The sequence below is a fragment of the Talpa europaea genome (assembly GCF_964194135.1).
Source record: "Talpa europaea genome assembly, chromosome: X".
Classification (NCBI taxonomy): domain Eukaryota; kingdom Metazoa; phylum Chordata; class Mammalia; order Eulipotyphla; family Talpidae; genus Talpa; species Talpa europaea.
The window spans coordinates 22365317-22388002 of record NC_140081.1 but is presented as its reverse complement, the minus strand read 5'-3'; the positions used below and the strand labels follow the sequence as shown (position 1 = coordinate 22388002).

The following is a 22686-nucleotide window of genomic DNA, read 5'->3' as shown; positions in this document are numbered from 1 at the left end:
TGCACTGAACAAAACAATGGTAACTCTAAATTAGCATATTTTATCAATAAATGATATACAACAAAGATAAAGCTATGAGCAAGTATAATGTATGATTTTGCATGCAAAGAAATATTAATTACAAAAACTTAGTTTCAAGGGATAAACAATAAAATATAATGCTACAGTCAAACCATACCTTTCATCTTTACAGCCTGTAGCTGCTGGAGCATAGTGTACTTCGTAATTGCGATGTTCTCGTGGATCCAGTACAAGTTCCCTGAGTCCAGTGAGGGCAACGCTTGAAAATTGTACAAACATGTGAATGCTTTTATCTCTGGGATTAGACAGAGGTATTTTAATGCAAGTGCTTTCCTGGAATTAGAGAACAGATACATAATCAGTTAGGTGTCACCATAGAGTCATCTTTCAATGGAAGCAAGTGTACAGATTTTTATACAATATAAGACCATTTGTTTAACTTTTCTCCTTGATTCACTATTGAATGCATCTCACTTGCTTTTAATCTCTTGCTTTCCTTGATCAGTCTTTGTAAATGGTAATGTTATTTTTTTTTTCTAACAACAACAACAACAAAATGTACTCCAAGAAATAAATGAAGTTAAATGTTAGGGACACTGAAAGTACATTTAAAATGTATTTTTCCTCAGTACCCTATTCCTATGAGGTCCATTTACCAATGCTTCTTCCAGTTGAGATACTCAAACTTGAACATGCTTAGGAATCACCTGTAGAAGTTGCTGAATCATAGATTACTGGCTCCCTGTTCCGAAGATTCTAATAGGGTAGATTTGGGATAGTGCCTGAAAATTCATATTTAAAAAAAGGGGTTGCTGCTGATGCTAATGATTCAGAGGACACACTTTAAGTAGCTTTGTAAAACAGAATCAACTAGTAAGGACAACATGAACAAAAGTCAAATTACTCTAATGATTACTACCTTCCCTTCTGGATTCCTTCCTTCTGTTGTGGTTTCTCCTGTCCTGCCCCCTAGCTGTATACACTCAGTCCTGGAAAACACTCTTCAAGTTTCAAGATATTTCTCGATTCTCATTCTGACCCATTTTAGCTAACAACTTATATTTCATCTCTTTATAGCTATGGGCTCTAGTACAGTAAAAGTCATTAACTGGAACAAATGTGTGGGGGGTGATTAATAGGACATATCTCAATTGTAACAATGGCCAATTGTCTGTAATGCCTTAACCTAATGTTTGGAGAACGTTGGCTATTTCGGTCATGGTGCACAACTCCGTAAGGCTGCACTTTAGGACATGGAGCTATTTTTAAGTGTATCAAGTCACATTACCAGAGTGACAAGAAAGCCTTGATACTAAGCTGATGGGGACAGGTGGTAATAGAGAGAGGATTAGTCAGAAAACATATCTTCAAGATAGATATTACAGCTTTATTCATGGAATGAACATTTGCTTGGTTATCTTGTAAATGAATGAGTGGATAAATGTTGCATTTTAGCGAAATGGAAATGACATTTAGTGTGGTGCACAACCTCAGCAAGGTAATAGGGAAATAAAGGATATACCCAAATTTACAATTACATTAGATATTTATTATAAATGTGTGATTTAATTATAAAGGCAATAGACAATGACCATCAACAATAATTTCAAAGCAAACTAAAAACATGGATTTCTAAAATAAATGGGCATTTAAATTCCTACAGCAAAATATCCAATGTTCATAATTATAAAGGAAAAATAAAAATATAAATGGTAAAAGCCCCAACAACGGCATTGTATGATAGAGTTAACTACTTCCTAGGCAATCTGACATATTTCAGAGGACTGTTAAAGAATTGAGCCCCTGAGGATGTTTCTAAGGGTCAAACAAATCAACAACTAAACCAAAATAATATACCAGGATAACAAAAGCAACAGTTATATATTGGCCTAGAAACTTTGCCCTGATTTTTAGCAGAAAATTGAAATGAGAATTTTTTGGACTAGATACCTGCCCTCAACTATTACTCAGATATTTTTTACAGAGGTCAGTGTCAGTTTCAGACAGTACTATAGCTTCATCACAGAAGAAAAAAATGCTAGGATCTAAAACCACTGATTTTCAAAATGTTTTAGCCACAACACAGATTAATTCATTTTACATGACAATCCCATGCATACACACACACACATAAACACACACATATACACATACATAGAACAAACAAAAACTTAACAATCCCTACTCTTACCACAAGTGAAGTTGTCTGATACTTTGTATTCTCCTTTACTCTGTTTCTCAAAAGATCAATGCTTGATTTGACCAACTTCTATTTTGAGATCTACGCACTGAAAAACTCTAGTCCAAAGAAGAATAAGGCACTGGAATATCAAATTACTTTCTATATTATCACACATAAACTTTGAATGCAAAATAAAATAAAACCACTTTAAATCTGTGCCCTCCTCTGTGAACGACAAGCCGCATACAGATGCATATGCCCTGGTGTTAATAAATGTGTGGCGACATCCCACAGTTGGCCAAATCTTGAAGAAGGATATGGGGATGGCAGCTAGGGGGTGACTGTATCACAGCTTCTTCTTGACACATCCCTGGCAAGCATCACTACTTGATCATTTCACTCTTATCCAGTAGTTTTAGACTCCCCTAAAAATACTTCACAGAACAGCCTTCCAGATCACAATTGTCAATTGTTTACAGGTATCTACTGGTGCTGCAATCTCTAGAATCCCTAGAATCTAATTCTCTGGAGTCTTGAAAACTTCAGTAGACTAAATAGAAATGAATGTTTCGGGCCTCCCTGGTGGCACAAGGGGTTAAGACACAACCTATGAAGCTGTCCACAGCAACTGCAGCATGAGTTCCATCCCCGGCCAGGGAGCTACCCACATGGCGCAGCAGACCTCTCCTGACTCTCCCGCTGCTCCCGTCAGCAGTGTACTTTGGTCAGTTTGCCTGTTCTGTTCCCTCCGCTGTCTCTGGTGACTCCTCTCACCCACCCCCCCACACCTCTGGCCTGTAACCCAGTTCGTGTATGCATAAATAAATATTAAAAAAAAAGAAATGAATGTTTCATTAATGTGATCAGCTTTAAGTTTCTAATTATCTGTGCTGTATTTCTAGCACAGTAAACTATATGTGAAATTCAATTATAACAATTTCTGTATTTCATTATGCTTTCAATATTATTTTTCCCATGCTTAAATGGACAAAAAATCCTAAATTACACCTTTAAAATGCAGTATTTTGGGGCCTCCCTGGTAGCACAGGAGTTAAAGACACAGTACTATCAAGCTATCATCAGTCACTGTAGCAAAAGTTCAATCTCTGACTGGCCAGTGAGCTAACCCACATGGCACAGCAGACCTCTCTTGTCTTGCCTGCTGCTCCCCTCAGCATTGCATTTCAGTAGATCTGCCTGTTATGCTCCCCACTCTGTCTCTGGTGAATCCTCTCAACCCCTGCACCTCTGGCCTATACATACCCAGTTCTTGTATGCATAAATAACTAAATATGTAAATAACTAACCAAAAACTAAAAACAGACATACCATATGACCCAGCAATCTCACTTCTGGGCATCTATTTGAGGAACATGAAAGCATCTACTCAAAAAATTACATGCTCCACACTTTTTTACAGTATGATTTACAATAGTTAGGAAACAAAAACAAGCCAAGTGTTCAGCAAGGACATGAAAATCTGACTCCGAAGAAGCTGAATACTCTCAGTTAACATGGGCTACCCCCTTTCATGAAAGTTACTGGGTAAGGACAGCTGTCTCAGATGGGAGAAAAAACAGTGGGTTAATTTTATCATTTGGTTGCTGGTGCACATATTGTCTGAGCAGGAAAAATTGAATTCACTGAGTATTTGCACTGAAAACTTCATTACTTTCTACTCTCACTGGGTCAGAGTAAATAAAGATTATGTTTTTTGCCCATAAAACCTTAATTGAGTCAATGACAATTCAATATGCACTAGCAGGAAGTATGTTACACCATATCCTCTCCCAGAAGATAATCATAAGTTCATTATAAAAGGATTATTTCTGAGGTACAAAACACACAATATTATCAATTTAAGTGAGGCATATTATTGAGGAAATCTTCAATTTTAATTTTATTCAATTAGAAAACATTGCTAAGTCAATAGACAAACTGTACCAAAGGGTATTTTAAAATGTACCATGTAATTCAGAGGAAGTGATAACAATAATCTGTCTCAGTAATTTTCCTAAATTGAAAAGTTTGGAATCAGCAATTCAGAGCTCTGAGGAAGCTGGCTGACAACTGCAAACAGAAATACTATTGTCATTCCTCTGTTCCTGCCATCAGCATGTCACTGTGCCCACGGATGTCATCTCTCGCACATGTCCCATCTCTAATCTTCTGCCAGCCCTCCTGAGACAGTGAGAATGCAGAGGTGCAATAAGATGGGTGCTAATGTGAAGCTGGAGGTGTGGTGGGGGTGAGGATTCATTGATAGACATTGAAGAGTTGTGAAAAGCCAGAACCTCCTGCAGAGTGTATTGGTTTGTATAATGTTTGTATTCAGACATTTCCCATAACCTTGGGATGGCAGGGGTAGAGGGGAGACTTTGAAAAGCAGTGGCAAATAGAAATATATCTAATTGCAGGAGAGATCCCTAGATTGTATCCTCCTGTGTAACTCTTTAAGATAGGTTTTCACATGGCACGGCAGACCCACATGGCACAGCAGACCTCTCCTGTTGTGACTGCTGCTCCCCTCAGCAGTGTATTTTGTCAGTCTGCCTGTTCTGCTCCCCACTCTGGCTCTGGTGAATCCTCTCACCCCCCACACCTCTGACCTGTACCCTGGTTCTTGTATAAATAAAAAAATCTTTAAAAAAAAAGATAGGTTTTCAAACTCTCCCTCTCTGTCTCTCTCATTGATAGATATGGATATGTAGATTTCTCTCTATATATATATATCAGTAACTAGAATGCTGATTTTGCTATCTCAACATTTTATAAGGAAGAAAAATTTCAGTATTTTGTATAACAGCCATGATACAGATCTTTTACCCAGAAAAAAAAAAATAATCATATGAAGGAAAGAAAAAAGTACGTAACAATATGAATATCTCAAAATATATTCTTTCCTATTATGGACACTAACATTTTATAGTAAAAACATACTGAAAGTTGTTAACAACTCACATATGTTGCTTTGTATTAATGTTTTTATGCTTGACACCAAGTGAACTGTTCTTTTAACTATCGCCCTCTCTTACTAGCTTGTAACAGAGATTTCTGGGTCTCACCATTAACACTATAGTGAATTTAATTAAAGCTTGATTATAAAATTTAAAAAAAAAATGAGTAAAGAAAGTTGTGTGATTGTCATGGACAACAGAACAAATATAATGAAGGATATGACTAATCCAAAACTTAAAGCATGTAAGGTTTTGTTCACACATTGAAGCGTTGCTTTCTGAAAATATATATAGCTCGTTGCTGTATACTGAAATTATTGAGTGTCACTAGGAAGACAGAGGTTTAGTCTCATCATTCTCCCACAGTCAAACTAAATGATGTACAAGAAATGTTTAATGCAAGTGAAATGGAACGGCAGATACTACATGTTAAACTTTCCAGAAGAAACCCTAAAAGCTTTACATCAACAGAAAATGGACTAGTAACAACCAATTATTGTGTATTATGAATATGACTTTTGGAACCTGCTGTAAGACGTGATCAAATTAATGTGCCTGATGTTTGTAAATACTTCTTACTAAAATCCTATTTTAGAGAGAGCCTGATTACTCACTCATTTCTAGGGAAGAGACAAAAATTGGGTTGAATGTAACAAAAGCTGACCTGCAGATGGAAAATCAGAGATGGTTTAGTATCTTGAAAGTTTCATTGCCATAGCTGATGATCTAAGGTTTAAGTAAAATATTTCTCAGAAGTTTAGTAACACAGGGCCTCCCTGGTGGTGCAGGCGGTTGAGTGCAGTGCTGTGAAGCTGTCCACAGCCTCTGCAGTGTTGGGTTCTATCCTCGTGGGCCTTGGAGCAACGCACATGGCACAGCAGACCTCTCCTGTCTCGCCTGCTGCTCCCCTCAACAGTATATTCTGGTCAATCTTCCTGTTCTATTCCCTGCTCTGTCTCTGTTGAATCCTCTCACCCTCTCGCACATCTGGCCTGTACCCTGGTTCTTGTATAAATAATTAAATAAACCTTAAAAAAAATTGACACCCAATTATGTTTAAAAAAAAAGAAAAGTTTAGTAACACAGAAAGTACAGTCAAAAATACTAAAACAGAATATATAGGTGAGGACAACCATTTCAGTGTACTTTTGAATGTCTTCAGAAAGCATTTTCTTCAAGGCGTATACAGAGGTTTTTTCAATGTGATTATTTTTTTGTTCCTGTTTTTTTATTTTATATATTTTTACATCATTTTTCATTTTTGTACAATGTATGCATTTTCATATTGGTTATAGTCCCCGTAAAATTCCCACCACTTTTGTTTTGATCCTTTTGTTTGATCCAAACAATCTCCACCAATTAAATTGTCATGTCATGGAGTTAAGGAAAACATACATTTTTACCTTAGGCAATTCCTATTAGAAATATGGGGAAACAACTTGGCCATGATATCACCTTTCTTGGGGGACTGTGAGCAGGGTTAGTCAAAAAAGAGTCCCCTTCTCCACTAACCTGAGTTGAAAGTGACCATTTAATAAATACAGCACACATGCCTAAAGTGACAAAGGGAGCAATTTAGCAGCTGCTGGTGCTAAGTTTTGTTCTTGCTTTATAAAGCAAAACTACTCAGTGTAATGGGGGCTCAAGAATTACATTTTCATCTATGCAGAACTTGAAAGGAAATGATTTAAGTATCTCCATAAAAGAACTATGTGAACTATTCATAATGGGAAATAAGAGCAGTAACATTCATAATTGATAATAATCATAAGCACATATACAAATCAGATGTGTCATAGGTGTCCCATAGTGATACCACAATCAGGAGAGGTTTAAATTAAAAATGGATAGGAAATCAACACAAACTACTTAAGGGTCACATGATAATAATAGAATATACTGCATGGTAATGGGCAAGATCTTTTTGGAAAAAATCCAATGATCGTTATTTGAAAGTATATTATTTATGAAAACAATATATTCCTGAAAGGGTATATGAAAACCTTAATTTAAGAAATGAAAGTATATTTGAAGTGCATGGAGAGAGACAGGTGATGGCTTCTTTTAGCTTTTAGCTGCGTCTTCTTACATATTCAAGTACAGTAGTCTGATGATGTATGTTTCTCTTCCTTTGCCATTCAAATTTGAGAGTTGGAAAAACCTCAATTTTCTATCAGTATTTTCCCAAAGAGCTAAAAGCTCTTTTCAAATAAACGGGCACTTTATATACTATTTAAAGAAAAGATATAATAATTGTTTGTGTATACCTGATTTCAGAATTGCATCTCTTGCTAGTTTGTGCTGCATATTTCTGTTCATCTCTACCTCAATTTGAAACATCTAGTTAATAAGGAAGCCGTTATTTCTTGTTTATTTATTATTGAGGTAATATCAGTTTACAACACTGATTATGATTTAGAGGTACAGGATCACATGCCCTAGGTGCTTGCCACCACACCACCCTCACCACCAAGGCACTGAATGTCCCCTACCACAGTGCCTCCCTTCTTTCTCTCCCCCCTTATTCCTCCCCCTCTTGTAGCCTCAATTCTATAGTCAGATTGCTAGGATTTGTTATTGGTTTGGTTTTATCTAACCCTTTGATTTGTTTCTCTACTACTCGGTTGTAAAAATAGATAAACTTTCCACTGTTGCAACAACATGGATAGAACTGGAGGGGATTAGGCTCAGCAAAATAAGTCAGGAGAAAGATAATGTTTTCTTTTTAGAGGAACTGCTCACAGTCCCAATTTCCCCTGACCTGAATTTGTAAAAAGTTTTCCTTTTGTGTTTTGATAACCAGATGACTGTTAATTCAGTAATCATTTCCCTCAGTAAGTGATTTCAATACTAAAGCTATATTATTTAAAAATAACTTTTAAGATATATTTTATTCTACAGTTGATAACAAGGTCACAGCAATAGGACATTTTCATTGAGTGAAATGATCCTATCAGTAAAGTGTTAAATTATGTTCCACTTTGAAAAGAATGTTTTTGCAAGCTATACTTGAGTGCATTTCAATCAATTAACCATTTATTTTCTATGCCTCAATGGAGATTTGCTCAGAAATTAGATTGGCAAATGACTGATTTCTAGACTTAAAAGTGTTTTAGTCTTGGGCCTCCCTGGTAGCGCAGGCGGTTGAGCGCTGCGCTGTGAAGCTGTCTGCAGCCTCTGCAGTACCGGTTCAATCCCCGCCGGCCTTGGAAAAACCCACATGGCGAGCAGACCTCTCCTGTCTCGCCCGCTGCTCCCCTCAGCAGTGTATTTCAGTCAGTCTGCCTGTTCTACTCCCTGCTCTGTCTCTGGTGAATCCTCTCACCCTCCCGTGCATCTGGTCTGTACCCCAGTTCTTGTATAAATAAATGAATCAAAAAAAAAGTGTTTTAGGGCCTCCCTGGTGGCGCAGCGGTTGAGCGCTGGGTTGCGAAGCTGCCCACAGCCTCTGCAGCTCCGGTTCGCCGGTTCGATCCCCGGCTGCTCCCCGGCCACCAGAGGAGGGTCCCGCATGGCGCGCAGACCTCTCCTGCCACCCGCTGCTCCCCTCAGCAGTGTATTTCATCACTCTGCCTGTTCTGCTCTCCACTCTGGCTCTGGTGAATTCTCTCACCCTCCCGTGCTTCTGACTGTACCCAGTGCTTGTATAAATAAATAAATAAATAAATAAATAAACAAACAAACAAACAAATAAATAAATCTTAAAAAAAAAAGAAGTGTTTTAGTCTTTTCTTATTTTCGATTTATTGGCTCTCAAGTTCAAGAGTCTAAATAACCAATTTTAGGGACTCCCTGGTGGCGAAGTGGGTTGAGCGCAACACAGCACTGTGAAGCTGTCCGCAGCCTCTGCAGCGCGGGTTCAATTCCCAGCTAGCCAGGGAGAGTCCCACATGGCATGGCCGACCTCTCCTGTAGCACCCGCTGATCCCCTCAGCAGTGTATTTTGGTTGTTTGTCTGTTCTGCTCCCCACTCTGTCTCTGGTGAATCCTCTCACGCTCCCACACCTCTGCCCTGTACTCCAGCTCTTGTGTAAAAATAAATAAATCTTTAAAAAAAATCAATTCTATGAAAAAGTCTATCTGCATATTAAAAAATGAAAATAAACTGTATTATTGATTTAAATATTTGAGTAGTAACAAAAGGAAATTAAATCTAAAGAAAACATGATTAACAGGGCTTCCCTGGTGGCACAAGGGGTTAAGCACCATACTATGAAGCAATCTGCAGCCTCTACAGCACGGGTTCAATCCTCGGCCAGCCAGGGAGCAACCCACATGGCGAAGCACACCTCCACTGCCTCGCCCGCTGCTCCCCTCAGCAGTGTGTTTCAGTCAGTCTGCCTGTTCTGTTCCCTGCTCTGTCTCTGGTGAATCCTCTCACTCCCCCGCATCTCTGGCCTGTACCCCAGCTCTTGTATGCATAAATAAATCTTTTAAAAAATTAAAAATAAAATAAAACAAAACATGCTTAACAGCAATTACTATTGTTCTACATTTCATTTAAACCATGACTCTATATTTGACTTTATTAAATAATCCTGGACATAGAGTTAGCAACACTTTATTAATTCACATAGGAATATCCTATTATTTTTATTTTTTATTTATTTATACAAGAACCGGGGTACAGACCAGATGCGTGGGAGGGTAAGAGGATTCACCAGAGATAGAGCGGGGAACAGAACAGGCAGAGTGATGAAATACACTGCTGAGAGGAGCAGCGGGTGTGACAGGAGAGGTCTGCAGCGCCATGTGGGACCTTCACCAACAGGCAGGGATCGAACCAGTGCTGCAGAGGCTTCGGACAGCTTGACAGCATGGCGCTCAACTGCCTGCACCACCAGGGGAGGCCCAGGAATATCCTATTCTTAACCTGATTAAAAAATGGGCAGAAGAGGGCCTCCCTGGTGACGCAGTGGTTACAGTCTCAGTGCTATCAAGCTATTGCCAGACACTGTGGCAAGAGTTTGATCCCAGACCAGGGAACTACCCCACATGGCACAGCAGACTTCTCCTGTTTTGCCACAGCTCCCCTCAGCAGTGTATTTCAGTAGATCTGCCTATTCTGCTCCCCACTCTGTCTTTGGTGAATCCTTTCACCCCCCTCACCTCTGGCCTACACTCCAGTTCTTACATGCATAAATAAATAAAAATAAATCTTTTTAAAAAAATGAGCAGAGGATCTGAATAGACACTTCACCAAAGTAGATATAGAGAGGGCCAACATCTACATGAAGAGGTATTCATCATTTTTATTAGGAAATGCAACTAAAACAAGAAATCACCTCACACCTAAGAGAATGGCTATTAACCAAAAGAAAACAAACAATGGTGTTGGAGAGAATATGAAGGGAATAGAATCCTTTCTACATGGTTGGCATGGATGCAAATTGGTGCATTCATTATGGAAATGAGCATGGAGATTCCACAAAAAAATTAAAAATAGAAATTTCATGTGATCCATTATTCCACTTCTGGGTATTTACCCCCCAAAAATTTCAAAAACGGAAACGTGAAGAGATATAGGTATCCCACATTCATTGCAGCACTATTCACAATTCCCAAGAGATATAAGCAATTGACAGATACTGGATAAAGAAGATGCAGTATATATGTACAGAATACTACTCAGCTATAGAAAAGATGAAATTCTGCCATGTGAGACAACATGGATAGAACTAGAAGGTATTATGCTTACTTAAATAGGTCTGATGGAAAAAGATGTACAGATGATTTTTAACAAAGCACATCTGAAAATTATGTGATCTAATGCAATGTCACTATAGCAATTTTTTTTAAATAAGACTAATTTCTTATTAGTCACTATTATTTAATACCTCAAATCTTTGCAATTGTTGTAGATACATTCAAAGTCAAATGCCTTTTCTACAAACCAGGATGAATTGATACTGAAAGTCTAGAACAATTCTGTTTTTGTCTTATGTGCAAGAACACACATGCACGCTGAGGTTAAGTTTGCTTGAGTAACTCTTAAAATATGCAAGTAGAATGCTAATCACTGCAACCACTGTAAGATAACGAAAAGATATTTTCCATATGCATGTAAGTTCATATTACTAAATTTAAAAATAAAATTACTATAACCTAAATAATTTACCCCCACATACTCATTTAATGTGGATATATTTTAGAGATACCAATTTAAGTGTACAACGAAAGCTTTGTTTGTAAAAATCCAAGAGTCTACGAACATTTAATGGTACTCACCAGAGCTTTGCATGTCTTTTCTATTATATTTACAGGTGATCCGGGAAAGGTATGGATCTCAAGATAATACCAGACTTTTAAATTGCTAACTGCATCATCTGAAAAAAAAACCAAACAAACAAAAAAACAGTACCACTACTTAATAATGATTCCAGAATACAATATTTAACAAAAAAAAATGAGAAATATGAACAGATACCACTTTCAAACTGTATTTCATGAATTCAAATATCAAGAGAGCCGAGGGGAGGGAGAGAATCTGATTTCATTCTGTGAGTGATAAAGGAAGCCACATCCTGCAGGGACATGACAATGGCCTGTTAACGGTCCCTACCTCATGAGTGTCCCAGAAATTCATTAAATTCCCCAATAAAGAATTTTTTAAAAGATTCATATTTATTTATGCATACAAGAACTGGGGTGTAGGCCAGAGGTGTGGGGGGGATTTGTGAGGATTCACCAGAGACGGAATGGGGAGCAGAACAGGCAGACTGATTGAAATACACTGTTGTGGGCAGCAACAGGTAAGCAAGGAGAGGTCTGCTGTGCCATGTGGGTAGCTCCCTGGCTGCGGATCAAATTCAGGCCACAGCAGTGATAGTGTGATAGTGCTGAGACTTAACCCCTAGGCAACCAGGGAGGCCCAGAAATTTTTCTTTTACATTAAGGGTTACTATTTCAAAAGAAACAACCAATCATTCTCTAGTTGCCAAAGCACTTACACATTATATATAGAAATGTCTAAAAATGATACTACAACTCACAATGGTACATTTCTAGTACCATAAGAATCTAGCCTAAGACAACGTTAGGAATAGACTCTCATTAAAAATGGGTGTTTCCATTATTTTTCATATTTCCCTATTTGTAAGGTTAAAAAAACTTATTTAGATTAAGTGCTTTTCATTTCACAGCTTTAATGAAGTATAACTACTGAAAATTATAAATATCTAAGGTGTACAACTTGATTTGATATATATAGACATTGTGAAATAATCACCACAATAAAGCTAATTAACATATCCATCACCTCAAACAGTAATCATATGGGGGGAGGGGGTAAGAACACACTTAAGATCTACCTACCCTCTTAGAAAGTTTCAAGTATATACTATCTAATTGTTAATTATAACCACATTGTTGTACACTAAACCTTTCTAATGTAAAAGAAATATCCTGCTAAGCAATCTGTTATTTAAAAGACCCATGTAACTACAGGGAATGGAAAGATTATTGCTAACAGTAAGGATATGGGAAGGCCTTTCTGAAGAATTAGGGGTACCTATCATGTTATTAGATGTATTTTTCATTGATCTTTATCTGTAACTTTTCATAATGCAGCTTAATGATTTTTTTTGTTAGCATCACTTCATTTTAGTCCAATAATATGGCATAATAGTCTTATTTATTAGATGTCACTCCATTTTAGTCTATTAACATAACATCATGATATTCTTAATCCAAAGATTTTAACACCTATCCAGTTACCATTCAGGTTTCTTCTGTCTTACATAAGGATGCGATTAAAGCTTAACTCTGAGCATAATCCATCTACAACTGTCATCTAGTCTTTGTACTCAACTGCATGATTTCAACAAAATAAAACCTAAATCTTTACATTTATATTTTACTTAAAATTTTTTTGAGGGCCTCCCCGGTGACACAGCAGGTTGAGTGCAGCGCTGTGAAGCTGTCCACAGCCTCTGCAGAGTGTTCAATTCCCGGCTGGCCAGGAAGATACCCACATGGCACAGCAGACCTCCCCTGTCTTGCAGGCTGCTCCCCTCAGCAGTGCTTTTGGTCCATCTGCCTGTTCTGATCCCCGCTCTGTCTCTGGTGAATCCTCTCATCCTCTGATGCCTCTGGCCTATACCCCAGCTTTTGTATAAATAATTTAAAAAATCTTAAAAAAATTTTTTTGTGTTAAAGTAATGTTTGTTTACAACACTGCCTATCATTTAAAGGTACAGGATCACACTGTTTGGATGTATGTCACCACACCACACCCACTACCAAGACACCCACAGTCTTCTCCAAATATTTAATTGATGACTGGATATTGCCATATAAAACCTTATTGGCACATCAAAATGAGGAAACAGAAAACTGTGTTAAGTATTATATATAATCTCTTCTTGAGTGTTTAGGTAAACTACACCATAATATCGTTACCTCTGTATGCATTCTGAGTGAACAAGTGGCCTGTAAGGGCATTGAATTCATACCAGTCCTTCCTGCAAGGGCACGCCCTGGGTAAGAGCCCACAGCCACAAGTAAATGTAAACTCCTGACACGGTTTTCCTATGAAACTTACCAAAAGCACTTTCATCACACTTTTTGGTTTGAAATGACCAATCTGGCCTTAGCCTGGGAATGCCAAAGCACTTCACCTGAGGACCCTATAAAGGTGTGTGCCCCAGGGGGTCCTCTCCCACTCTCTCTGCCTTGACCTCCTTGTGCTCCCTTGAGGTATGTCACATACCTTTATGCACCTCCTCTAAAAGCTGTGAATATCCAAATTCTCTATTTTACTTTCCCTTGCAGTCTTTTTGTGCACATAGACACCCTGGGGACTCTACTTAACAAACACCAATTTAACAAATTCATAATATTTCTAAATTTCTCTCTTAATAATTTTTTATTCATGAATATTTTTGGAACCAATTCCCTCTTTCTATCTCCTCTCCCAAAAGTCAACTAATGCTCGTTTCTGCAATATTTATCCCCATCACCATGATAAGACATTGTTCCCTTTATTTCATATCCACTTTGTTTTTGTAGTGGCCAAACTGGTCCCAACTGCTCTTCCCTTTTTCAAACAATTTTGACTATTGCCTAAGTATTACTCTTTCATGCATCTATTCTGTGATGGTTTATAATATGTGTCAGCTTGGCTGGACTATGATATCCAGTTGTTTGATTAAAAAACTGCTGGTGTGAAGATATTTTTAAATGTGAATAACATTTACATCACTATATCAGGAGTAAAGTCGACTATCCTTCATCATGTAGGTGTACCTCCTAATCAGTTGAAGATGCTAACAGAAAAGACAGATTATCTGAAGAAGAAGAAGTCCCTAGTCAAAACTAAAACTCAACCCCTTCCAGAACTTGCAGCTTATTTGGTCTGCCCTGGGAAAACTAGACTCAAGACTGCAAGAGCAACTCTTACCAAACTTTCTGCCCTTCTCACTTGCCCTACATATTGTGCTCTTGCTAGTTTCCAAATAATAACAATGTTAGCCAAGTCCTTAATCTCTCTCTTACCCACCCCCACTACATATTTATTAATATGTAATATGAAACATATGTGTTTCTCTAAAGAAGTATAATACAAATTCATTCAATAAAGATTTGCTTTGGTGTACTTCTTTGTCTCCACAACTTCACTCCTGTCAACCCACCACACTCTTGTCTAATGCCATCTAATGTCCCTGCTACTCACGCATAAAAGAACTCATTTACCCATTCTTCAAGAAACCTGCCCTATTTATTTCAACTTTCATGACATTTTCCTTTGGATCTTAAACATAAGATGTTTAAATAACATTAAAATAAAATTTTATAAAACAGGAAGGAAAAACAATAGCATTTTCTTTAGCATATGAGGAAGACTGCTATCATGTATACTGAAGTAAGAAAAGCATACCATATTGTTCAAATAATACATTGATATTTTATCAGAAATCTACCATAATTTTTTATTTAATAAAAAATGTATTTTTTTTTACTTATCAAACTGGTAGCATTTAGGCTAAAGTATTATGATCTATTAATGTTAACAGCAGCACAAATCCAGTAGTAAATTACATAAAATTAATACAAAATACTACAATAAAATTCTTCCCAATATATGCAACACATCTGTATATATATTGTATTGTAAAATATATGTTCACTTAAAATTGAATAATAAAAGTTTATGAAAACTGATTGTGAAACACTTCATAATAATAAATTTACCTGAGTCATCCTCATCAAAATTGTGGGATAGTTCTGATTCTGACTGCTGAAGGCTGGGTTCTCGATATAGACCTTGATCTGAATCTTCCTCAGATTGATCAATTCGTCTGGTTTCAACGGAAAATGAAATTGTACCTACAACACATAGGTTCAACATATCAGATTAACTAGGGACTAGATAAAACTTATTTGGTCTTCAATGCTTGTTCTTACTAAGTCATTTTTTTAAAGATTTATTTATTTATACAAGCACCGGGTACAGTCAGAAGCGCTGGAGGGTGAGAGAATTCACCAGAGCCAGAGCAGGGAGCAGAACAGGCAGAAGGACTGAAGTACACTGCTGAGGGGAGCAGCAGGTGCAACAGGAGAGGTCTGCGCGCCATGTGGGACACTAGGCCTGCGGCCGGGGATTGAACCGGCGCTGCAGATGCTGTAGAGTCTGCAGAGGCTGCAGGCAGCTTCGCAGCCGAACGCTCAATCGCTGCGCCACTGGGGAGGCCCTTACTAAGGCATTTTTAACATGCCATGTGTTACCTCATTAAAATTTTTATTTTGTCTTATATAAGATCCTAAGTATGAACTCTAAACATTTATTATGTAAGCCATTAAATATGCTCCAAAAAGTTGTTAATACCAAAAAGTGGCACTATCTGGAATCTCTGTTATACTAAAATTGACTTATAAAACACACATGCTCAACCAATATTTCAAAGAAGAGATCACAGGGAAATTAGGGAATAAATTGAGACAACTGAAAAGGAAAATACGTCATAGAAAACATATGGCACGCAGTGAGAGCAGTGCTAGGAGGAGAATTTTTGCAACAACTCCATACATATAAAAAAAAAAAAGCAATTTGGGCCTTCTGGTGGTGCAAGGGGTTAAGCACCACACTATGAAGCAATCTGCAGCCTCTGCAGCAAGAGTTCGATCCCCGGCTGGCCAGGGAGCTACCCACATGGCGAGGCAGACCTCTCCTGACTTGTCCGCTGCTCCCCTCAGCAGTGTATTTCAGTCAGTCTGTCTGTTCTGTTCCCCACTCTGTCTCTGGTGAATCCTCTCATTCCCCCCCCCCCGCATCTCTGGCCTGTACCCCAGCTCTTACATGCATAAATAAATACATTTTTAAAAATTAAAAAAAAAAAAAACATTTCAAGTCAACAACCTAAGTGTACACTGCAAGGGACTAGAAAAAGAAAAGTGACCTAGCCCAAAAACAGTAGAATAATGAAGAGAATAATAAAGGTTAGCATGAAGACAAATGAAATGAAGAACAGAAAATCAATAGAGAAAAAAACAAAACACAAAGGTTGACTCATGAAAAGATCAACGTAATTGGCAGATTTTTAGCTAGACTAAGGAAAAAAGGAGAGAAGAGTTAAATCAGGAATAAAGTGGGGATAATGTGATTGCTTGCACCAAAAGTATTATAAGAGAATCCTATGAATAGTTAAACTGGATAACTTGGGTGAAGTGGACAATTTCCTAGAAATACAATAACTACTAAAATTGATTTTTTTTCTTTTTTTTTATAGAGGCATGTTTTATTTATTTGTTTGTTTGTTCGTTTGTTTCGTTTATACATGCACTGGGTACAGTCAGAAGCGCGGGAGGGTGAGAGAATTCACCAGAGCCAGAGCGGAGAGCAGAGCAGGCAGAAGGACCGAAGTACACTGCTGAGGGGAGCAGCGGGCGGCAGGAGAGGTCTGCGCGCCATGTGGGACCCTCCTATGGTGGCCAGGGAGCAGCCGGGAATCGAACCGGCGCTGCAGAGGCTGCGGGCAGCCTCGCAACCCAGCGCTCAACCGCTGCGCCACCGGGGAGGCCCAATAACTACTAAAATTGAAACACATGAATAGATATCTGTTTATACCAAAAAAAAAAAAATAGTAATAGATTGAATCAATCTCCCTACAAAGAAAAGCCCAGTATCAGATGACTTCACTAGTAAGCTACACCAAATATTTAAATATGAAGCAACATCATTTTTTCTCAAACACTTCTAAAATATTTAAGAGGAGGGAAATGTTCCTAACTTATTCTGGGTAACCAGCATTGATTTGATATAAAACAGATGAAGATGAAAACTAAAATCCAATATCCCTTATGAACATCAATGCAAAAATTCTCAACAAATTTTTAACAAACAAAATTCAGTAGCATATTAAAAGTATTATATACATCATGAACATATGGGATTCATTTCAGGAATGAATGGATGAATGGAAAGAGAAAGGTAGGTCAACACACAAAAATCTTTCAATGTACAGATTGTAGAAAACACATAATCATCTCAATAGAAGGATCAAATGTATTGGACAAAATTCAACCAACTTTCATGGAAAAAACATTCAATAAATGAAGACTTGAGGAGAACTACCTAAAAATTATGATGACTATATATAGGAAAAACCCACAGCTAACATATATATTCAATGGTTAAAAACTAAACATGCTTCCTCTAATACAAGGGCAAAAGATAAGGTGGTGTGTTTTTGCCACTTTTAATCAATACACTATTGGAATTTCCAGCCAGGGCAGTTATGCAAAACAAACATATAGCAGTAGATGCAAAAAAACACTTGAAAGAAATAAAATTATCTCTGTTTATAGATGACATAATTTTACAAGTGGAAAGTTAGAATGATTACACACACTTTCCCTCTCTCTCTCAAACACACACGCATAGTAGAATAGACCTAATAAATACACTTAGCAAATATGCGGGGTAAAAAATCAACACACAAAATCAGTTCAATATATACACACTAGCAATGAACAATTTGAAAAGGAAATTAAGAAAACAATTCAGTTAGATAAAACCATTATCTGGATAAACCTATATATGTTAACAATATATGTGCACTGAATAGCAAGGAAGCCTAATCAATATTTCAAATACTATGAAATATTCTCAAGAATTAAGAGTACACATCCTCCATTCTTTTCTGTTTCAGTCTATTACTATACTGAGCATATTCTTTTTTTCTTCAGCTTACCCATTTAAATGTTATTGCATTTTTATTATTCCTCAACAAAAAGAAATTGAACAATCATCTGTAAAACAGTTCAAAATCCCTTTTTGAGTATAGCTGGGTCATCTATTATATACTAGAATGAGAAATTAAGTATTCTAGTGGCTGATCAATGAAACTTTAAAATAAGTATTTATTTCAAAAATAGAAATGGGTGACGAGAACTATAGAAGCAAGTACAGGCCTATCTAGCACCTTATCTTTTAATTGAAAGAATACTTTTAAAGAATGTATCTTAGTTAAGAATTATGCCACTAATTTAAATGCAATTTTTTTTCCTCAGTGAAAAACCTTTCCCTTGGCAATGTAATTATAATTTTATTTCTAAACAATTACATTTTCAAATTGCATCTTTATTTTGGGTTACTAATTAGCTACCATAGAAGAGGCAAGCAGTCTAATGATTATAAACTTATTATAAAGAATTCCATTAGATGCAGCAATCTCACCATCAGCAACGAACCATCAAACCAAATATAATAAATAATGATTGAGAGGAATATGATTCAAAAAATATTTTTTTCCCATAATATGTCCTTGTGACTACTTTTTTCCCCCTATTTTCCTCTGTTCTAGCTAGGGCCAACCAAATAAAAGGGGGATTAAAACAAAGTTTGACTGTGGTACTTAAGTTTATTAAAAATAAGAAAATTATTAGACTACTTTGTGGAAAATATTACAAGAGCAACTCTCTAAGATACAGCATCCTGTAGCTAATGGAAAATTTCAACTTGTATGAAGAGGTGCTATGAAAAAAATCTAACAGAAATACTAATTACAATTATTATATTTTTAATAGCACAAGCTTTTTAGTTTAACAAATAGTTTTTTTCTCTGCTAAACATTCTAAGTGGCTTACTTTTCAAATGTAAATAAAATCAGGCTCAAGTGTAAAGACGGAGCAATGTAATTTTATATTAACGGTTTCTTCTCAAGATAGTAAAAAACATTCACTGAGTGTTTACTCTGTGTTATGTATATAGTAAATGCTTCCCATTTTGGTAACTATTTATCCCCTTTAACAAACGTCAGATTTATTCATTGGACCTAAGTTAATGCTAAGCAACCTAGCACATGAAGGTTGGGTAACTTCCTGCAGGTCACACAGGTATAAGTAAGTCATCTACACTTAGCTGACATGGAATATGGGGAAGGACACATTAAGCCGTGTCTAAATATCACCACAGAATAGGCTTTTAAGTGGAAAATTAACAAAATCATTCACATACTTACAAAACATTTATTTTGACAGAAAGTGGTAGGCTCATTGATTACCTAAACAATTTCATCCCTTAGAAAACATCCCAAAACAAGTTTCCATGCCAACAGTTAAACCTGGCAAGGTCTGAGAACTCTCTGCACTTCACACCCATCCTGTTCCCTCCATTGGCTTCATGCTTCATCACTACCTATTGCTAATGAGGAATGCTGCAAAGGAAAATCTCTGTATGGCTGAATGTTTAACAACGTGTAAATTTCTTGGAGGTACATTAATTCTATCAAGAAGTTTTTTCCTTAAGTATTTATTCCATGCACATCATATTGCACATAACACTCTTTAACACTCTTTTGCTAGTCGGCTATCATACTACCCTACAAAGTCTGAGTAGCAAGAACAAAAATGAGTCTAAGGAATCTTTTGCTAATCCTCCTCCTATCTTCTTAAAATTTATTTCTAACTCATTTTCTTTTATTTTTCCCTTTTAGTAGGGGATCAAAGGGCAAAGCAAAAAAAAAATATGTGGCTGAATTTGATACAGAGCAGAGATAAAGAAACTCAATGCTTTGGCCATTTGGCCACATCTGTCCTTACTCTGTGTATAATACAGCATTTGTCTCCTATTAGTTTTAAGTTAATTTTTATGATGAAACATGTAATAGTTTAACACCCAATTGTACTCCAATTTTTTGGTTTTATTTTTTGGTTAAAAATAAAATACCTCTTGTCTTGGTTAAAAATAAAATACATTTATTTTTGGTTAAAAATAAAATACATCTCGTTCTTTCTATGACATATTTTTGACATGGGAATAACAGAAGACACCACACACAACCCAAATGGATTATTAAAATTGTTGTGATTTAGATTTTTGCTTAAGAATGGTTGATGCTGTTTTAATTTTATACTTCTATTACTTGGGCAGAATGTTAAAGCATTAATGGCATAAATTGCTAATAAAACTGCATGTTTCTCCCTGATCCATATAAAAAAGGGATAAATTATATTTTATCAATATTAAAAACTACCATAATTAATTCACAAATCATCAGATTGCAGAGTGTAAACATACACAATTTTTAAATTCTCAATTATACTCAGTAAAACTGGAAAAAAGAAAATTAAAGAAAAGGCACAATTAGAAGAAAAGTTATGAAAATATGTATTTGGAAAAGGACACGAATCTAGGCTATATCTAAAAAAAATCTCTCAAACTTCAACAATGAAAAAACAAGCCAAAGGGAGGGGATGTATGCAAAATATTTTAAAGAACATTTCAATACAAACACAAATGACAGACAAGCAGATATTCAACATCACCATTTATTACTGAATTAAAACCATACTGTAATAGCACTACACACAAATCAAAATGGATAAAGCTAAAATGACTAACCCTACTAAGTATGGTCATGGATGTCAAAGAACTTTCATACTTTGCTTGTAGAAACAGAAAAGTATCTCTCTTTGAGAAGCTGTCTGGCATTTTCTTTAAAAATTATAAACTCAACCTCCATATTTTCCAGCCATCTCACACATAGGGATTAACCCAAGAGGAATGAAAGTATATACCCATACAAAAATTTATACATAATGATGATACCAGGTTTATTTGAAACTACCAAATAATGGGGAAAAAAAGTGTTCATCAAGGTAAATAGGGGTATATCCCTACCATGGAATACTACCCAGCAATAAAATGAATAAACTATTGATATATGCACCATGTGGATAGATCTCAAAATAATTATATTGCACAAAAGAAAACAGCCATAAAAGAACACAGAATGCATGATTCCATTCATATACAATGCTATACAATGTATATAGTGCCAGAAAACAGATAAATGATTGCCCAGGGCAAGGAAAGGCATGTAGTAAAAGGATTAAAAACGGACACAGTGAAACCTTTGGGGGTGCGATAAATTCATTGTCTGAATCGTGTCAATGGTTTATTGTGTCAATGGTTTTGTAGTAGGATCTCCTCCATTTTGCGACAACAAAAAACTTCCCCAACTTTACTTGTCAGATGGGAATGTTGCAGTCCAGAGGTCTTGCTACCTAAATTATCACTTCAAAAGACAAGGAAACAGGACTGTTGAACATGGCCTAAGTGACAGCCACCCAGAAAATAAGGGAGCCACAATCCGGACTCTAAACTGGAGTGCCACACCAATTCTTCTATCATCATTTTATTTCTAGCTACTCCTTTTCCCTCCTCCACCAATACATCCCTTGAAAAATTCTAGCAGAATAACTCCTAATAGTTATCTACTTATTGCTGCACAAGGAGAACATGCCTTTATCTAGAGGAAGAATGCTGTCATCATGTGAACCAGGGTGGGTAGGTAATATACAACATAAGAAAACTAAGCATGAGCTAATGGGGAGAGAGAAAGTCTATCTCCTGGAAAGTGGGGGTCTACAATGGGGATCTCCCATGGGTACTGTCTTTCCAGGGGCTCTTAACCACTATATTTCTCACTCTCCTCTTTCAAACTTGCATACTCAATTTCATTGCTAAATTTTTCTTCTCTCATTTATAGAGACTGTTAAACTCCAATTATTCTTCCAAGAGGGACAACAGCCTGCCCAAACACCCCACCTCCTGGACTTTGCCTGAACCATCTTCCAGAACCAACAGCAAGGATCAACCACCAGCCATTCAAGGGCAAGTATTAGAAAGAACATATCCCAGGCCCCTTAGAAATGGACCGTACTGGGCCTTCCTGGTGGTACAAGGGGTTAAGCACTGCACTATGAAGCAATCTACAGCCTCTGCAGCACGAGTTCGATCCCCGGCCAGCCAGGGAACAACCCACACGGCGCAGCAGACCTCTCCTGTCTCGCCCACTGCTCTCCTCAGCAATGTTAAAAAAAAAAATAACAAAAATAATTTTAAAAAAAGAAAAAAACACTCTGCTGGGAAAGACAAACACCTCGACTCCTGTCCCTAGACAGCTCTCCTGGAGGAGCTGGAGGAGAAGACAGGGTGCTTAACATGGTCACTCAACTAGCTATGGAAGATCTGCAGGCAGAGCAAGGAACGGGAGGTGGGAGTAGGGAAAGTTAACAATCATT

The 22686-nt window shown here is 37.0% G+C and overlaps 1 protein-coding gene across 1 annotated transcript in view; it reads right to left on the bottom strand.

Annotated features, from left to right (window-relative positions):
* The window catches only part of CFAP47 (cilia and flagella associated protein 47), a gene marked incomplete at both ends in the record, with an annotated part of 326556 nt that overhangs the window by 70590 nt on the left and 233280 nt on the right, over window positions 1–22686 (bottom strand). Inside the window, 3 exons of the mRNA XM_084258887.1 lie at window positions 179–354; window positions 11389–11486; window positions 15352–15486. Coding sequence (XP_084115013.1) covers window positions 179–354; window positions 11389–11486; window positions 15352–15486 — 409 coding nt within the window. The remainder of the gene's footprint in view (window positions 1–178; window positions 355–11388; window positions 11487–15351; window positions 15487–22686) is intronic.